We start from the raw sequence: 14442 nt of genomic DNA on the forward strand, positions 1-14442 counted from the left end.
ACGGTGTGGTTGTAAGACCCACAGGTAAAAGTATGAACTGTAAGACCATTAGACCACATAGTGAATCAGAGTTAAAGCCTGTGAGTTGAAAAGATTGGCAAATTAAATTTAGGCCCATGTTTAATCTTTTTTAGCACCCTACTTGCGCCGCTTTTTTATGCAAAAGCGGCACAAACTTACAAAATACAATATGTGACGCTTTTGCGTCAAAAAGCAGTGCAAATGCGGCGCTAAAAAAGTATAAATATGGGCCTTAGTGTCCAGAAGTTACAGGGACACAAACTATTCCCCTATATTGTGAGCCAGCCGAATGCAGCTCAGGGGCACTACTATTAACTAATCATACTGAATGAAGAGATTCACAAGATAGAAATTAAGGATGGGTTTGAGGTTTTTATTGTTTTTAGGGCCCAAGAACCTAGAGGAGAAAAAACCCACAACCCTCTAACAGTATCACTTCTATTTCTCCTTTGTTTTGTAGGCAAGAAAATCTTCCTTCAAGATTGAGGCGCATTCCAGAGAGCACCTCCTCACTGAAGCATTGTAGCATAGCAGAGGATTGTAACCAAAAAGGATAGGCATTACAGATAAGTGCCAGTGCCCATTGTGTTACTAAGAAAGGAGTTATGTCCAGTGGAGTTGTGCATCAGAAAAAAGATGCTTAGTCATGTTAGAGTCATTTTTTGACTCTAACCTGACTAGCGCCATTCTTTGATGTACAATCTCCTGTTTCCCCTTCGCCTCCCTGACCCGGTTAGCGTCATTTATTTTAACGCTAACCAGGCCTTACCACCGGCTAGCGTAATTCCTTGAATATGACGCCCCGCTGGTGTCCAGGAATGGTGCTAGCTGTATACTTTTTGACGTAAACCTGCGCTAACGCAGGTTTGCATCACAAAGTATAAATATGGGCCTTAGTTATTATTAAGCTAACAAATTCAGGCCCTCATTACGAGGCTGGCGGTCATCAAACCACCAGCCTCGCTGTGGCAGTCTTACCACCGCGGACCCGGCAGTAAAGGCTGCCACATCACAAGTTGTGGGGTTTGGCAGAAGCAAAACCTCCACAATGCCACCTGGCCCACTGGTGCTGTCGCACCGACGTGGCCGGATGTGAGCACCTCCAACCCAGAGGCTCCAACAAGGCTGCAGACCACCAGGCTTTCCACGAAAACCCTGGCAGAAACTGACCTGGCGACAGGAATCCCCATTCCTGTCGCCGGCACACGCACCTCCACACTTCCACACACTTGCACACATGCACCACACATGTCCACACTCTTACAAACATGTATCCCACCCATCCACGCACTCGCTACATGCACCCCTATTCACTCGGAGACACACACTTAAACATGCACACTGAAACACGCATTCACAAACTGACGCACTCGGGCACACTCATGCAAATGTGCACATGAACACTCACAATCATGCGCACACACGCACAAAAAATATTCACATTCAATCACATACACGCATGCATTCACAACTCCCCTCCCCTGTCCGCATACTCCCACTCATACTACTCCCACCCTTGGCATACTCCCACTCATACTACACCCCCTCCCCCTCTGCATACTCACAATCATACTACACCCCCTCTGCATACTTGCACACACACACGCAGACATGCATACACAGACACCCGCGCAGCACTGCATACACGCACCCCCAAACACCCCCCAACTGTACACATACATTCACACACCTGCACTCACACATACGCACACCCCTCATCTGCACACTTGCATACAGACATCCTCACTCACTCGCTCAGAAACACGCACTCATACACCCTCATCCGCACACATACACGCATTTATACACCTTCTTTCACACACACACCACACACATGCACCCAACACTCACCTTTCAGACGATCACCTTACCTTTTCTGGTGAGCTGGTCACCCAGGAGGGGATGGGTCCTGGTGGCTTTGCACCGCCAGCACCACCGCGCCAGAAAGACTCTGCCAAGCTGTGTTACGGGTCATAATACGGCGGGCGGAGTCTTGCTGCCATGGCGGTGCTGGTGATTCAACCGTTTCTTTGGAGTCGGACTTCAGCCCATAAATGGGCGGAAGTCCTCCAATGACTCAAAATATGGCGGCCAGCAGACCACCAGCACTGGTGGTTTGCTGGCTGCAGCGGCTTCGGCAGTCTTTGATAAAGCCCGCCGAAGTCATATTGAGGGCCTCAATACGTATGCATGTTCTAGAAACACATTTGTACTTCAACAAGATCATGGACGAAATGTTCACACATGTGCAGTTCATTATTTCAATAATTTTTAAGCTAGATCAAATAAAATGTGACTATTGTTGTGTAATGTTAATGGAGTTCTTTATGATCAAATCTAAATATGGTTCTAATAGTGACTTTCTAAATTAATGCTTGCAAGTTCCACCTCATAATGTTAATGGTAATATTTCTGTTTATAATTAATTTCATATATGTCTCTTTCATCCACTTCATGCCCAGCTTTTCACAAACCACTTTTTTCATTTAGTGCAGTCAACTGGAAACCTTTTCAAGCATTCCAAATTCTGACATAGGTATGGATTGTATTATTTGTACAAGAAGGACAGGGTTATTGCATGCGCCTTAATTTGATTTTTCTTCTAATTAGATTGAGCACAAATGAGATTTCTAGATTTAAGATAGGAAATGCACTAATGGGTCACAAATTCAATTCTTTGAGGGTCTATGCAGCATCTCATCCTTCCGAAATCAATAGAATATGTACCACTGAGTTGTGTAATCGATACTGCTGTTGCTGGGGATGCAAAACGTTCATGATTAAGTGTTATATAATAAGTTATGTATTATATCACTAGTATTATTACTGTTAAAACAATGACATTCTATACTATGATTAACCCTCTGGCATTTGCAGAAAATTATCTAATATGTTACAGTGCTTTGTCCTAACCTGTCAATACATGTAATAAAACTGCCTTTTAGTATGTTCATAATATGTAAACAATTGAAGGTGGGGTCCAAAACAAATTGGAACATTAAACAATTTGAAGACACTTAAAAAGATATAGATTTAAATGCATGTCAGCATTTAATGGGAGACACGGCCTAGACCTTGCAAAAGAGTTACACTAAAGGGAAGCTCTTTTAATTTGAGGAGAAAGTGCTACACCTGCTGGAGAATTAGTAATGTGATTACATTAACTTAAATCCCTTCAACTAAGAATGTTGTGCTGGTCTGTTATGCACCAGATTTAGGGCCTCATTATGAGTCTGGTGGTACAAGAACCGCCAGACTCATGGTGACGGTCAAACTGTGGCACTCCAGGTGGTCCGACCACCAAAGTACAACCCTTCTGGTCGGACTGCCAGGGGACTTCCTTCACCACCAGGAACAATGTTTCTGATAGGCAGACGGAGGTCAGACTCATGGTCAGCAACGATGGCGCTGAACTCAGTGCCACCATGCTTATCAATGCTCCTGTTTCTGCCAGCCTTTCCATGGTAGGGACCCCGCCATGGAAAGGCTGGCAGAAACACAGTGCTGGGGGCCACCGGAGGGCTCCGGCATTGCCCACGCCAATGTCATGGGTCATGCAGGTGCACCCTGTCCAGCACCTTCGGAATACACCTTTGCAGATAGTGCGCATTCTGAAGGTCCTATAGTGCTATGCTATTGGCCTCTTAAGGGAGCTGAGACCAATACTGTAGCATTCTTCCAGCCGGTCTGACTGGCGTAAATGTCGTAATATTATGTCCGGCCGGTGAGCTCAGGGGGAACATCATATTATGGCTGGGGGAGAGGCAGCCGGTTTGCTGTCTGCCTCCTCCCTGTGGAGTTTTTCTATTGCCAAACTCGTAATGAGGGCATTAGTGCTTTCTCCATGAATATGAGGACCTGTTACCACCCAACTTTACACCAGGCCCCTAGATAACTTCTAAAAGTGGCAGGACCTTTATGTGGTTGTTCCCATTTTGATATGTACCACAAAGAAATAAAGTCTATATTTCGCAAATATTATTTATTAAGGAACAATAAGACTCAATCGAAAGACACAGCATATATAAATCAATATATCATTATTATACATACATATAATAATGCACATGTATGTATTCTTCATTACCTCACAAAACGGTACACATTATAACAAAATAATTTAATTAATTTAAAAAACTCTGAGAAATTTCTTGAACATGCACATTTTGGTTATTTTTTATTGTTTTTTTTTGCCAAAAACGTAATGGAAATTGTACATTTTAACATAATATTACTTAATTTCAATAAACTAGATTCGTAAAGAAATTGAAATTGTTTGCTACATTACTAATAATTGATAACATATACATACATATTCATAAACAACATAACAGCTATAAAAAGGTAAATTAAACTGCCTACTGGTAAACAGTAGTTCATGTGTTTAATCAAACTCACAAATCAAGTTTGGTACAGTGAATACCAGAGTCGTATTCCATAATAAAATTAACCAAAGCTCAACTTAATATAACATAAATATGTTTGGCAAATAAAAAATCCCACCATTAAACTACAATTAGACTATCATTTTTATGTTAAGGACTATAGGATAAGCAATGGACAAACTTGTAATATGGTTCAATATTGGTGTCAAGCAGTTACGGTGGCAGGGCACATCACTAGGACGTTACCAGAACTCTGCGATGGTAATGAAGGACACACATTATCTACTATGTATTTTTTTAAATTACATATAGTGTTTGGTTCTGTTAAAATGATAAAGGTACATTTTGAAATAGTTATCTGAAACTGAAATACTGGACTATGCTGTTTGGCTCTCTGTAGTAAAAAGAAGACAAATATTTAAATTTGTAGTTGAGAAGACGGGATTTTAGGAGAAAAGCTTTATTTTTTAACAACAACAAAAGTTGTCACAAGAGGTGAGAGATTTTTAAGCTGATTCCTGCAAAATTTAGATCCCAGTGCATACTGTTTGCAATTTGAATGTCATGGTTTTGTTTACTTTCCATTAAAATTAGATATTAGTTAGTGGCTGTCAATATCTGAAGGCACTGTCCTGCATAAAAAGGCTAGTTAGTTGAAGGAAAGAAAATAAGCTGACACTAAGCTTCCTATTGGTTGAAATCCATATTTCATAGGAAAAGGAGTTATTTCTGTCTGTTTTTGATAACAGATTTGTTTTGCAAAAAAGTAGCTAGTAGCTAACGAGTATGATGTCTGGAGAGAGATATATGAGAGAGAGCAAGTGAGAGAGAGACGAGAGAAAGAGAGAGGCTGAATTCCTTATGGTTCCAATATTGCACCAAGGGTTCTGGTGACATCATAAACCACCTGGGCGAGTGGGTTTGTAAATATTACCAAAGCCATGAGTTGGCATATTATATACTTATTCCAAAGCATCTGTCTGCTGATTTATAATTCATTATTTTTTACTCTTTAAGAAATACTTCAGAACCTTTATTTGAATATGTTCTCTCCCTACCGTGAAGAAGTGGGTATATGCATCTGCTATTGATCACAAGCAGAATCGTAATCGTATTTTTTGCAGAAAGCTTAATGAAATGATCCATTTCTAAGGTTTAATTGAAAAATGCCCGATGCCCAAAATTTTAGAACTATTCCAAACATACATTTTTGTAGGCAAATGAATCTGAATGTGAGACTGAAATTTCATCAAAAACTGTATTTTTCCAACATGGTAAAACTTCACAACAAATACAATAATTCCAAGGAAAAACTTTCTAAATGTTCACAATTTGCTGAAATTAGGCACTTCTATCACTTCATGTTAAGAAAGCAATGTCAATTTATTGTTGTTTTATGTTCATTATTTGAAGCGATTGGTTTGTGTAAAATGCATTCTATGCGGGACATGGGTGCATTTAATCAATTACAGAATAGCACACTGCCTTTTGAAACCACACAGGTCCACAATACAGACAATCAGCTTTCAGACACAGTAAAAACAGTGTAGCATAACATAACATCAACTAAAATGACTAAATATCACATAACATAACACAACATAGCATTGCATAGCATAGCATAATGCAATGTAATGTCACATAACATAATAACATAAAATAAATCTCAGAAAGTAAGCTTAGCTGTTTTGAAAATGATTATGCTATTGCATCTACTTAGGTTGTGAGAGTCAAATAAAAGGTGTAATTGTCTACAAGCTATGGATATAATGTAAAACACCCAAACTAAGAAAAAGCTATTGTTTCCTTTTTTTCTTACACATTGTTATCTTTTTATCAAACAATCTGTGGCTAAGAAAAAATGAACAACTAATTCTGTAACTTTCTTTTTTGATGTATTACCTGCAATAGATGGATGGTCTTTCGTCTCTTTCCATCATCTGTGTATTCTGTTCAGATACATTTTACAAACATAAATGTATGTGGCCCTAGCATCTACTTAACAAATAAGCACATGGAAACCACAGTTATAGAATCCCAATTTGCTACTTTGGTATGCCAAGTAAAACTATATAAATCTTAGCTACAAGACTCCCACATCTCCAACAAAATACAAATGGCCATTTACTCTTGAAACACTGAAATGTACGCCAACTAAAGCAAACATTAACATTGATCACAGAATCACATGTATTGATATTTGCAACAGGCAGAAGGAAAGTATGAAATGAAACAAACACCTACTATTAATGGTACATTGCAAATTAGGTTGTTTCATCTACATTCTAAATCTTCTCCAGCACAGAATTGTATCTTCACCAAGTATTACATTGTACAAAATAATTGTGCATTTGACCCACAGAAAACAAAGAAGAACCTGACTCTGACATCCACTTTAAAAGGAAACACTGTAGAGAACATCTGTAGTACAAACAAGCACTTTACATATTTTCAACTGCCCGTTTGACATTGTGATCCCGGCCCTGGTCCATTTTTTCTTGGTTCAGGTATTCTAGAACCTTCATTAACATGTCTTCATCCAGGTATTGTCTATTGTGTGTATCATCATTCTCTCTGAGCTTTGAGAGCCTTTTGTTCAATGGGACAATCTCTTGGGAGCCTCCAGGATTGAAATATTCTTTCATGGCCTGCTCATACTGATCCTCTTCCTCCTGGTCATCATCAGTTGGAACTCTTTTTATTTGGTTTGTGTTCATAACCTCTGGATATTTTGTGAGCACCTTTGCCATGTAGTCTGTTAGTTCATCATCTTTATCATTCAGTTGCTCATAATCCAGATTCCGTCTTTCCAAATCATTCATCCATGTTGATTTATGCCCCTTTTGCCTCCTAGGTAGGTAGGATGACCTTGACAAACCATTGTCTTGGTTATTTGGATTTAAAAAGTATCTAGGTTTCTGGTTTGGTACATTGCTTGCTGCCCCTAGCAAATTTGCAATGTCTCCAAAGGTGAGCTCTTCAGCCAGAGTTGCTGGTTGTTTAATGTAAGTATTCTTTGAGTTAATTTTATTTCTAAAGCCATCCATTTGATCCACGGTCGGATCAGAAACCTCATCAAGATCTTCTGGGACTTCTGGTTCCCGATCATGTTCCTCTTTTTCCAATTGTTTCTTATCTCCAGATTTCAGCATGTCAAGTAAGTCCTCAGGTGGGATTTGTAACTTTCTTGACATCTCTATCAACTGCAAAATTGCTTGTGGATCCAAGTCCTTTTCAGAATACTTTCCACCTCTTTTCTCTTCATTCTTTGCTGCAGTTTGTGCTTCGCCATTATCAATCCTATTCATTAACATTAACATCTTCATGTAGTAATTTGTCAACCTTGAAAGGTTTTCTGAAGCTTGATCTTTGTTAATATTTTTTGGGTCTTCTTCTGAAAAGCCAAACTGCCTAGACCGTTTTATTGCATCATCGATTTCTTCATTTTTTTCAATTTCTTCCTTGCTGTCTTTGATCTCTTCTTGAGTTTGGCTTTCTACTTTCTCTTCAACTGGGTTCCAGTCTTCCCCTCCAACAACATCTTCATAAGCAATATTGTTAGCTTTGTAAAGATCATCTTCATCATCTTTATATAATTTCTGGTCATCTTCCAGACGGTCTCGTTTATTGTTATTTGGCCCAGATAACTTTCCCAGTTCCTTAAAGACAGACTCTAGTGTTGCAAGACTTTGGGGTGTATACTGCTCCTCCACTATTTCATTGGTACGTTTGAAGGGGTTGTCCTTAGAGGTGTCTTCAAAATATCTATATGGCATTTTTTGTGTTTTGTGCCTCCTCTCAGGCCACATGTTTGTTTCATAATCATCATTCAATTCCACAGGAAAGTTCTTATCAGAAATTATGGAATATGGTTTACTGTTTACCTTTGACCCTGTCTTTCCTTCTTTTTCAGCTTGCATCAAAGCCTCCAGCATTATTTTGACCCATTGTGGGTCTTCTTCATTTGTAGAATCCCTTCCATTATCTGCTAACTGGACCTGATCATTATTTTCTTTCTGCTGCTGAAGAAATGGGGCCCCTTGGTAAAGGCTATAGTCTGGGTTACCATCTCCTTGATTTGCTTGTTGTCGAAGGTTCTCTAAATACTCCAATGCTTTGATCATCTCTGGATTGGGCATCTTCTGTATATTTTTCAGTCTATGGTCAGAGTCTTTCGGGGGAAGCTGGTAGTATTGAAATGATGCAGCATCAGCACAACAGATTAGAAGAAAAATAGGCGTCATCAATAGAATAGTTCCAAACCAGTATGGTTTAATGGACCCCATAACTCCAATATTTTCTGTGAGAAAAAGAAGAAGATGTTTACATCAAAGGACACTTTACAGTTAGTAACAATTCACTTATTTACTAGACATTGTCTACCGGTGTTCAAAAGAATTTGATAAAAAAGATAATGTTAAAAACATTTTAATGAATATCATTGTTAGGAAAGTGCAAACTCAAAAATGAACCTAGGGCAATGGAATTTTCTGTAAATTACCTGGCCTGTTTCACAGAGAAGAGACAATGCATGTTTATAAATCTAGTAATCTATATAACCTGAAATTGTAGATGCTAAACATTACAGGCCTAATTTTGACTTTGCGAGTCCCACCACAGGACCTCCAAAGCTGCAGGTAGGATGCAATGCAGCGTTCCTGCCGGTCAGACCGGCAAGAGCATTGCTACAAGATAGCACTTGGCTCCCTTAAAGCAGACATTTCACACTCTGAGGGTGCTGGACAGGTGGGCCCCTGCACTGCCCATGCCATGGGTGTGGGCTGTGTAGGTGCCCCTGCAACCCCCAGCATACCCTCACTGCCAGCCTTTCCATGTCGGTGAATCAGCCAGGGGCAGCTGAGTTCAGCGCAGCCCTGACAGAGTACATCTCTGACTGCCATCATGCCATGGGAAACCATGTTACCGGTGGGGATGGCGGTTTCCTGGTAGGTCCGCCCACAAGGTTTATAATTGGGCGGTCGGACAGCCCGGAGCGCGGCGGTCCGACCGTCAACACGAATGTGGCAGTCTTCGGACCGTCACACTCGTAATGAGGCCCTAATTTGCATTTGTATTTATTGAAGAGCAGTATAATTTCTGGATGAAATAGTGTGGAGTGGTCCAACCATACAAAAGGTAATAATCCTGGCTGTGTACATATGGCTGTGTAGGTAATGGCCTTTCTTGAATCCATGGTTTGGCACATCACATAAAAAACAAAATTGTAGTTCTTGTTTAACCATGATTAGATAATAGTATAGTAATACTGTGCCTGTGGTTGAAAAATATATTATTTGGTTGTATACCAGACCATTGAGTACACAAATATCATAAAGTAAGACTATGGAGATAAGTATAGATTTATCATTCTTAGCTCCACCTTTGGATATTATATCATGATATGTTATGATAATATGGTACTTCATGTTCTGGATACAATAATTTTGTAGTGCAAATATTTAAGGGCCATATGTACGAACACATTTTCCCATTGACACAGAATGGGAAAAACCCTTTGATACATCTGGCCCTAAATGCTGATGTTCTGATAATACACTATCTATGTATCAGCAGTTTTATGAAGAACAGACTAGATCCAAAGAGTAACAGAGTGCTTCAAAGAAGACCACATTACAAATTGAGGAGTCGAGAAAGACTGCATAGAAGAACATTTAAGATAAAATACATGCACATATTTGAAAATGAAATAATATACTATAGGCAATTAATTACAAAATATAAAAAGCGTATTTATTTATTTATTTAACACTTTTAAATAACATAGCAAGACCCAAGGATGGCAGCCCCCTTTGCACAGAACACAGGGTATACTAAAACAAATTAACTGTAACTCCAAGAGACAAAAGATTACATACTAAAATACATACAGGACTGAGGAGAGATCACAGTGTATTTAATAGATGGAGGAAACTACAAGTATCCACACACAACAAATCCATGTCAGAAGAAAAGTGCATTATCATAGAGACATATAATATTAAACTAAAATAGATAGTGGTTGCAATCATCTCAGCTATGAATATATTTCGCTACTGAGGAAGCTAAACATAGCCTATTCCCATTTGTAGAGGTCAGAAACAGGGCATATAATTCAACATTTTGAATCAAAAACTGTCCAGAACCGTAAAGGCTTCATGTTCATTGGGATGTGATGTGGCATTAACATAATTTTATTTCTTTGTATTTCTTTTTAAAAGTAACATAGGAAGCTATTGTTCTGATAGAGATTCAATCTCTCAAGTGACATGCAAAGAAAGTCTGCTTTATTGCCTTTTACGTTTAGAATGGGATTTTAATAAGGGGGGAGTATGAACTCCAGAGCTGGCACTAGACATCTGAAAAGTATTGATTCTGCACTAGAAATGTTAGGAAGCCTTCTTCGACAGCACTCAAAAGTTTGACCAGCACTTGCGCATGGCTGGAAGGAGCACACCAGGGGACGTTGAGAACTGTCAACGTAAAATGACCCCTTTGTGAGGGTGTAGCAGTAGCTAAAACCTGTGAAATAAACATTCTGATTGGCTTGCCAGCTCCCAACATTCCAGCCAGGGCTCTAAGTGCTATGAAAGAGAAGAGTGAAAGAGGTCACTTGAGAGTTATTGGAGGCAATGGTTTTGTCTTTATCCCATAGCTGTAAAATTAGTACCCGGTAGTTGTATGTTTCCTTCCTGTCACAGATCCAATAACAACTGATGTGATTGGTCATTCTTTGATAGATTTCTCAGATAAATACTTATATATTTTTGTATTTGTTGTTATAATTTGCTTATTGACACCATAAATACTTACTGTTATGCTGAACATTTAAGGTAAGTATATCAGTATTTAAGAATGTGCAGTGGTGTACCACCCTATTGCTGTTTACATTTCTTTTCAGGAGTTAAATGAATCATCTTTTGCATCAATTTTCCAAACACGTAGGCTAATATTTTATGGTCATCGTGTAATTCCAGCTTTTTCGTCAAAAACATCCTGTCTTTTATGTGGAATATTACTTGCAGTTTAGCAAATCACTCTTCAGCCTGGGCATTTCCGTTTTTTCACAAATGAAAAGATTATAGTGGAAGGATGGCCACCCTTCACCTTATTTCATATAGTGTTTATGTCTTCCTGCTTTTCCTATTACATTCACAGCATTCTTTGACATGGCAGAAAATTAGGCAGTCTTCATCATTCTGTCTATGAGCATGGCGTTAGGTCGGTTTCATTGGAATGGTCAGCATACCTTGTAGCAGGAAAGGATCCCTGTCTTCTGAGAACTGTGCAGCTATCGGTTACTCTGCAGTATTCTTGGTTGGTACCCTTATTTATCAGTGGTATCACACAGCTTCACATATTAATAAAAGCTAATAAGACAATCATTATTCTCTTTATATAGTCAATTCTCCTGGAACACATTTTTTTAAATGCAGTGCAGGAAACTGTAGGAGGTATGGAAATCAGAATGCATTTAACACAGAATGTACACAAAATTAAATCAATGTTCATAAAAAGCGACATCCTTTAAAGATGAATATAGAATAACGAAGATGCAAGAATTCAAAATCATTAGCAACAAAATAGTCTGTAAAGTTCTGAAAACACTTGCGGCTGAAGCATGACCCAAAAATCTATAACTAAAAAGGTACAGCGCAACATTGCAAATAAAATGGGAGCCCATTAACACTGTTATTCAAAGAAGTCTGGTTTGTGACTTCTCAACTATGTTCAGGAGTGTCTGGAATCCAGATTGCTTAGTGTGGTTTTGTTTACAGCCCCTACATAATAGAAGGCAGGTACCAGAAATGCTCAGATAGGTCTGCCTTTTATCCTATTTTCTTTGTAGATTTGAAGAATTGGTAGACATGGTTGTAAGGGAGGAAGCTATATTTGTCATGAAAGTCTGTCTGCATGTGACCGGTAGTTACTTCACACATATTTGCATAGCCCCCCCATCCCCCTCAGGATTTGTTACATTCCTGAGCAGACAACTTTGTGAGTTTGAACCCAAGCGCTAAGGATCTTCTAAAGTATCACAAAGCTAAACAATATTTGAAAGATTCCATTGGGACACTGGGAGTTCACACTGAGCAATGGGTAACTGGGTGAATGGGGTCTAGTCTGCAGCCATGCCTTTATAAATATCTTCACACTGATAAGGGGTAGAAATATGATTAAAATATTCTCTATTCAGGATTCTGAGTCTCCGCCAATTTGATACTCCTGTAAAGCCCTTGGTAATTTTCACAATTTCTTCTTAGAGTAAAATAGATGTGATATAGCCACACACAGAGTCAATGATGGAGTGTGACATGTCCTGAAAAAGCACGCTCACCTCACTTCAGTTCTGGGATGTATCTATTCATTTTTTAATAAGCCTGAACAACCAGGCTACTTGCACAAAAATCAGGAGTGGTGGGTAACCCATTCCTTTTTGTCAGTGCCCTCAGTCTGCAGCACACGTGCTCACTCAGATCGTGCAATTTTACTGTTTAGGTGGTGCCTAGTGCTGTTCAGCAACAGAGTTGCTGTGCGGTATATGACTATACACACTAGTTAATTTTTGAAAGAACACGCACGGGGGCGTGGCCGGGCCACGAAACAAGATGGCCGCTTAGAGCGAGAGCTCCGCGCCGAGGCGGTCCCGGAGGGGCGACGGGGGCGAGAAGACAGCCGGACAACACACCGGGTTTGGTGCCCCTCCACCCCTACAACAGCGGCGACACAGAACCATGTCCGGGGGCCCCGTAGGAGCGGGACGCAAGGCAGGAAACTCGCGATTCGCCCCAGGCCGATAAGGCCTGGAGAAAGGGGGCGGAGTCGCGTCTTCGGAAGACCGCGGACGGCGTGCCCGTAGCAGCAAGGAGCAAGCTGAACAGGCCGCAGGGACTGCGGGAGTCGTGACGACCCGCATCCATCTCCCTACAACGCCAACAAACACCCGTGGACCTTCCCCCCCCCCCCCACAGGGAGACGGGAAGACACAGCAAAGGGGTGCGGCTCCTTCGACAGCCGGGAGAGAAACCCAAAGAGAGGTAGGATCGAATCTCTTCAAAATAAGAACGGCATCGCCGGAGGCAGAGGCACGACTTTTCCCCTCTTTTCCATCACAGAGGGACAACAAAACCCTCCCGCTGAGATAATAACCTTTCTCCCTCCCCCTCCAGACAACTAATACTGAGGAGGGCGGAGGGGCACGACGGGAGGCACGTGGAGGCGAGGGGACGAGAGGGGTGAGCGACTGGGGGGGCACCGGGGACGAGGAGAGCCAGAGGGAGCCAAGAGAACAGAGATACAGGAGAAGGGAGTGGACTGACACCAGTGTAAGCCACCGAACATCTATATTTTTATCGGAATCTACGGAGGGAATCTCGGGCCCCACGTGGTCAGACTCTGTAGACAATTGAGGCGATGCCCGGCAACAAACCGAACCATAAACCTGTCAGCAAGCCTGCACGACAACTATTATTCTCAGAAGCGCTACAACACAAACGCCTAACCCCCACGAAGATAAACCCTCAAACATCGCCACCTTTAAACAAATTCACCACGATGCCTGATAAAGATCAATCCACGACTATGGACAGGATACTACAAGAGATCACCACCGTCAGCCGCCGCATAGAGGGGATGGACGCCTCTATAACTTCATTGACACTAGAAACCAAATCCATGCGATCTGACATTGCCGGCTTCCAATCTAGAGTGACAGGGCTAGAACAACGCATGGGATCACTAGAGACGCAGATCAACACGTCTCAGGTGCGAGAACAAGACTTCATCTACCTCAGGAGCAAACTAACGGACATGGAGGACAGGAGCCGGAGAGACAATATCCGCATACTTGGGATCCCGGAAAACGAAGAAGGCTCGGATATGCAGACTTTTCTGACCTCCACTCTTCCAAAAATGATTTCATTGGACTTTGACCCGCCGCTAGAATTCCAACGGGCACACAGGATAGGCCCAAAACGTTCTGACAACTCCTCAAGGCCCCGCCCAATCATCGCATGCTTGCTGCGGCATAATCAAACCC

The 14442-nt window shown here is 41.0% G+C and overlaps 1 protein-coding gene across 1 annotated transcript in view; it reads right to left on the reverse strand.

Annotated features, from left to right (window-relative positions):
• Positions 1-3984: 3984 nt before the first annotated feature.
• The window catches only part of SCG2 (secretogranin II), an 82666-nt gene continuing 72208 nt past the window's right edge, over positions 3985-14442 (reverse strand). The window contains exon 2 of the mRNA XM_069213480.1: positions 3985-8706. Within this exon, the coding sequence (XP_069069581.1) occupies positions 6848-8692 (1845 nt within the window). The 5' untranslated portion in view covers positions 8693-8706 and the 3' untranslated portion in view covers positions 3985-6847. The remainder of the gene's footprint in view (positions 8707-14442) is intronic.

This window comes from Pleurodeles waltl, chromosome 11, assembly GCF_031143425.1.
Source record: "Pleurodeles waltl isolate 20211129_DDA chromosome 11, aPleWal1.hap1.20221129, whole genome shotgun sequence".
Lineage (NCBI taxonomy): Eukaryota > Metazoa > Chordata > Amphibia > Caudata > Salamandridae > Pleurodeles > Pleurodeles waltl.